Source organism: Juglans microcarpa x Juglans regia, chromosome 5S (assembly GCF_004785595.1).
Source record: "Juglans microcarpa x Juglans regia isolate MS1-56 chromosome 5S, Jm3101_v1.0, whole genome shotgun sequence".
NCBI classification, from domain to species: domain Eukaryota; kingdom Viridiplantae; phylum Streptophyta; class Magnoliopsida; order Fagales; family Juglandaceae; genus Juglans; species Juglans microcarpa x Juglans regia.
The window spans coordinates 28,539,243-28,544,305 of NC_054603.1; the positions used below are offsets into that span (position 1 = coordinate 28,539,243).

Below are 5,063 nucleotides of genomic sequence, written 5' to 3' on the forward strand. Positions count from 1 at the left end.
TACTCTGACATATTTGAATAGAGAAATTATCTCATTTTATATGTTAATATAAAAAATTTACAACTTTTAGTATTAATATCATTATTATAATTTTTTTAAATTTTTATATAAAATATTATAAATAATTTAATTTTTTTTAAATTTTTAAATAATAATAATATTAAAAAATAATATTTTAATAATATTTTATTTAATTCATCTAAAAATATCTCATTTCATCTGATCTCATCTCAACTAATTATCGAACCAATACTTTCTGTCGATTATTGCTACCAAGAAATTTCACAGAGAAGGACCCCACCGCCGACATGTAAACGTCGGTCGATCTTTTCTAAGCTGCTTAAAAAACCAAAAGGGGATGTGAAGCAGGGACCATAACCTCGTTTGGTAACCACTCCATCGTCTCCATCAATATGAAGAACGCATCTGCTAATTTCGACGTACCACCTCCTCCCTTCCCTGCACCGCCCCGCAGCGTGGATTTGTCCCCTCTTAAATTCGTTCTTGCTCTTGTTGCCGTTTTCACCGTCCCCGCCTTGGCATACACCTTTTTTTTCTCCGTCAAGTGCCCTCTCAACCCTTTTCGACTCCGCCACCGGAGCTCCTCAGGCAGACACTCTATAGAGACCGATGGAAATATCAGCAACAGAGAGGTGGTTCCGGTTCCGGATGTAAAGTTGGAGAAGGAAACCCGTGTCGAAGATGTTGGCGCTGGCGGTATGTGCATCGTGTGTTTGTCTGTGCTTGGAGATAACGGGAAGGAAGTGAAGCAGCTGAGTGCGTGCAAGCACTCATTCCACGCTACTTGTATTGATAGGTGGCTCAATAATAAACCTAATTGTCCGGTTTGTCGTGCTCCTTTTGCCGGTAAGCGTCCTGATGGCACGGGCGGCTCGGCCGGTGATGAAGACAGCCAGCAAGGTTTGCCGCGGGATGCCTCTGAGCTGGTTTGACATCATGTATAGCTAGATTCTAGAGGTCTTTGTGTCTTTGTTTCTTCGGAGATTAAAGAATCTGTGATGCTTGGGCAGGCAGAGCCAAAAAAGGGTGGGCAATCAACTGTTTGCTTTTCTCCAATTCACAGACAAAGTTGTTGCATTTAATTAAGAATAATTTTTGGCATCAGCCACTGTTTGGCATCGGCCAACGCACTCCTTACGTGGCCTAAACAATTTTTTTTCCCTCCTTATCCCCGCTGCACGTTCCCCTCTCAACTCTCACCCATTTGAAATTCGACATCCTCTTCCCCACTCCCACCCACAGCGTCGCGCATCCTCTCCCCCAACCCCCTGCATCGCCCATCCTCTGCAATGGCTGCCCCGTCGCCGTTGACCCTCCCTTTGCCCAGCACTCCCGTTACCGTCGAGCCTCCCTCTGCCCAACAAGCCCTCCATTCCTTCACATTTTCCCCAAAATGTCAATCAGCGACCTGCAATTCTACGGTATTATTTTTGCTGAAGAGATCTGCGGCCACTGCAGAGGTATTTATTCTTATAAATACTCTAGGGTTTGGGACAAATTTGAAATTGTATGGTTTACTCCATCTCTGTTTTTCTATGTGATTCATAGGGTTTAGGCATACATTTTGAAGTCTGATGTCTTTTTCAAACTAAACTTGTCTGTATATCTAACTTCATGTTAATAGATTGATGAAAATTATGTAATTGTATACTGCTTTCTTTAGTAATCTTTGAAGTAACCAAGTCTATGAAGTTCATGCATGTAAATTGATCAAGTATTTCGTAAATTTTCAAGTCATTCAATTTACAGTTTTGACTCTTGTACCAATTAGTGAACTCTAAAGAGACCAAGTTAATTGAGTTGAAGTTCAATAAATGTTTTGATGTGAGACTAGAAGTTTTAACATGAAATAGTTATTACGCCAAAGGAAAGTACCATGTTGGAATGAATTGAAAAGATATCACTTTGCTATTAATTGAAGATATGGACCACTGGAAAAATTATAGCTTATATAACGTTTGTTAGCTAGAAGTGTTGGTCCAGTTCTCTCTCATTGCCTTCTAAGAAAAGATTGCATTAACAAAGCTTAGACCTTCCATGGAAATGCATTTAGAATATTCTTTGTTGCTCAAGTTCTGAATTTTATTGGGATGTTATAAATGTGTACTAGAAGAAACCATATACGTTTTAGAGTAGAGTTATGATATTGTTTGGGAGTTAATGAAAACTCTTATATTTCACTTATAATTAGTACACTGTACAGCTGATAATGACCATCTCATTAACCATCAATTTCATTTACAAATAGATCTTCACTCATTTTCAAAGAACGACCTACAATGGCTTAGTGAATGCAATCTTGACAATATCATGCAGTTGGGAATTGTTTATAAATGTTTATACCAGCAGTTCATATCTCAAACAGAACATTAGAATTGTTTATAAATGTCTATAAATGCATATTGTTTTTTAGTTTGGGGGGTGTACTTTATCATGTTAATTAAATGTTCCTACTATGTGCAGGGAGAAGCTGCACAAGTGAGATGTGAATTTTTTATATGGGCGGATATATTTCATTTGATAAAGGAGAACATTCGTAGAAGAGACAATGCAATTCGGAAGACGTGGGATGATATATTGTTGCACGAGTATGAAGTTCAAAAAATGGAAGCTAAATTGAGAGAGAGAGAGAGAGAGAGAGAGAGAGAGAGAGAGATGTTCACAAGGAAAATAAAAAATTATTGTGTTTGTACTGGGTTGTGATGTGGTTATTATGTTCTGGTTATGATGTACAAATGAGGGTAAAAATCCAGCAGTCAAATGAGTCAATAAAAGATAGTTACCGTTGGCCACCGCCCTCATCATCATCACCCGATTCCTCATCTAGTACTTCAAATCTGCATATAGAATTGCTTCCTCATAAGCATGGAATAAAGTAAGTGCCTGGAAGAGTAGCATTCTTTTTACCACTTCTGTTGATAATTACTGGCGACACAAATAATTGCAAGAATCCACAGAATAAACAAACCAAGTGACTCACAAGCAGCTAGATGTCAGCTGTTGCATGAGCTCATTCAAGTTTATACGTTAACCGAATCTAGGGGATCCCTAATTTCCTCCCTCCAATGAGTCCCCAGGAGGCTCAAGTCCTATTAGGAATGCGGATATGGAGCACATATCTCTGATCTAGAAGCTTCAACATGTTTGGCTTGTTTTTAATTGGTTACAAATTCTACTTCATCACTACAAAAGCTATCTCCACACTCAGGCCTTCATTTCAAAATAAGTTCGTGACTTGAACTTTAAATTGATCTAAGCCAGATGGTTATCAAAAATTAATTGAATTGGGACCAAAATCAAACATGGTGGATAACTATACTTAAGTTATTCCATGAGCTCGAGCAGGCTAATCAGTTAAAGATTAAATTGAAACATGAATGATATATAATTAAGAAAGTTGCCATTATAAACTACAACAGCTCCCCTAACTCCTAAAAAGTTTAAATCATGGCGCATGATGTCTTACTTATGGGAGCTATACTTACTCTTTTGTCTCCTTATCAAAATGAATTAAGAATATAAGAAAATTTTGCTTTAAATTCAAAGTTCAAATGAAAATTGGAAAGTTCCTCGAATGAACCAACATAATTTCAATCAGATATGAAAATGAATCTATTTATCTCATCAATATGTTGGAATATGGTGTTGGCAAATTCCTAATATCAGAACTGTTGAGTTGGAAAATTCATCCTTGAACTTTGAAGGGCCATTCAAAATTCCTTTAGAGGCTCATATAACGAATCCAGGGAATGAAAATGAAAATGATAGAAGAAGGAAACCTATGAAAAAAAAAGTACGGAAAAACATCTCACACACAAACCAATTGAACAATACACATTATAAACAAACGCACCCTAAAGGAAATCCACCTCACAAAATTTCATCCGTGCACCAAAATAAATAAATAAAAAAACATCCACTATGAAGTTTGAAATTCGTGTACCTTAGAGTAAGGTAAAATGTGGTCATAATCATGACAGAGACATCCCGGGCAACCCACGAGCTTCCAAAAGACGATGCTGTCGATGGTGTCTCGTCGCCAATGATCCGGGTCTCGACCTCGAGCCCTCTCGGACTTGTCCTAGCACTGCTGCTTCACACTATAGGAGAAGCTCTGAGGGTTGGATTCCGGGGAGATTCGGAGGTCTTTGAACATAGTAGTGGCATCTTTGGTGACAAGTTCGCGATCTAGGAGAGAGGTGGAAGGAGTGAGTCTGGATTTATTTGGACTAGACCCCATTGAGTTTGGATCGAGCCCAGGGGAGGAAAGGGTGGTTGGTGTCCTGTCCCTAAAGGGCGACGATGGGGAACTCCGGTACCGGCTTCTCTTACCTTCTTTGGTTGTCCTCATTTTCACTTGAGAAATGACGCCGTAGGGTCTCTCTCACGAAAGAGTATTGTTGTTTTATGTGAAAGATGACAGTGTTTTGAATCAAGTAAGCCTGAACAGAGAGATGTCGTCGCGGGGTGGCACTGGGAAGAGACGCGGGTTCCTGGCGAGGGAGGAGGGTGGGTTTCGTGGTTGCGGAATGACGTGGTTAATCAGTCGCTATTATTTAAATAAATAAATTAAAATTAAAAAATTATAATAAATTAAAAAAATAAAAAAAAATAAAAAAAAAAAGAGAAAGAAAGCTGGAAGAATTCGTTGTTTAGGACCCAAGAACACCAACACCTTCATTCATTTACACTTTCCGTTCTTTATCTTTTCCCACAATCACTCAGCAGCCAAACGAGAAACAAAAAAAAGAAAGAGAAAGGAAAGAAGAAAAGACATCAGGTGCATACCTGATCAGAGTAGGGAAAGTGTAATGTTTTGCTAAAAGCTTTTTTTTTTTTTTTTTTTTCAGTTACTTTTTGTCGTGTTGTTGCAATGGCTTTTGTGGGGACGTGGATTAAACAAAGCCAACTTGAGAAGCAAAGCAAATGAAACTGGAGCTACTAAAAAAAGCCTTCCTTTAAAGATCTTTGCATGTCCCCACCTCTGGGCTCGAAGAAAGTCTCTTTCCCCACTTTCTTTGTTCTATGATTTTCGATTATTA

General features: G+C 38.5%; 1 protein-coding gene across 1 annotated transcript; it reads left to right on the plus strand.

Moving 5' to 3' along the window:
* The first annotated feature begins 285 nt into the window (after positions 1-285).
* LOC121266979 (RING-H2 finger protein ATL33-like) lies at positions 286-2,692 on the plus strand. Its single transcript, XM_041170858.1, has 2 exons — positions 286-1,481; positions 2,485-2,692. The coding sequence occupies exon 1, from the start codon at positions 414-416 to the stop codon at positions 951-953; it is 540 nt and encodes a 179-aa protein (XP_041026792.1). The 5' UTR covers positions 286-413; the 3' UTR covers positions 954-1,481; positions 2,485-2,692.
* Positions 2,693-5,063: the final 2,371 nt, after the last annotated feature.

Bases quoted from the DNA above. Each gene is read 5' to 3' on its own strand.
- LOC121266979 (XM_041170858.1), top strand. From the start codon at position 414: ATGAAGAACGCATCTGCTAATTTCGACGTACCACCTCCTCCCTTCCCT.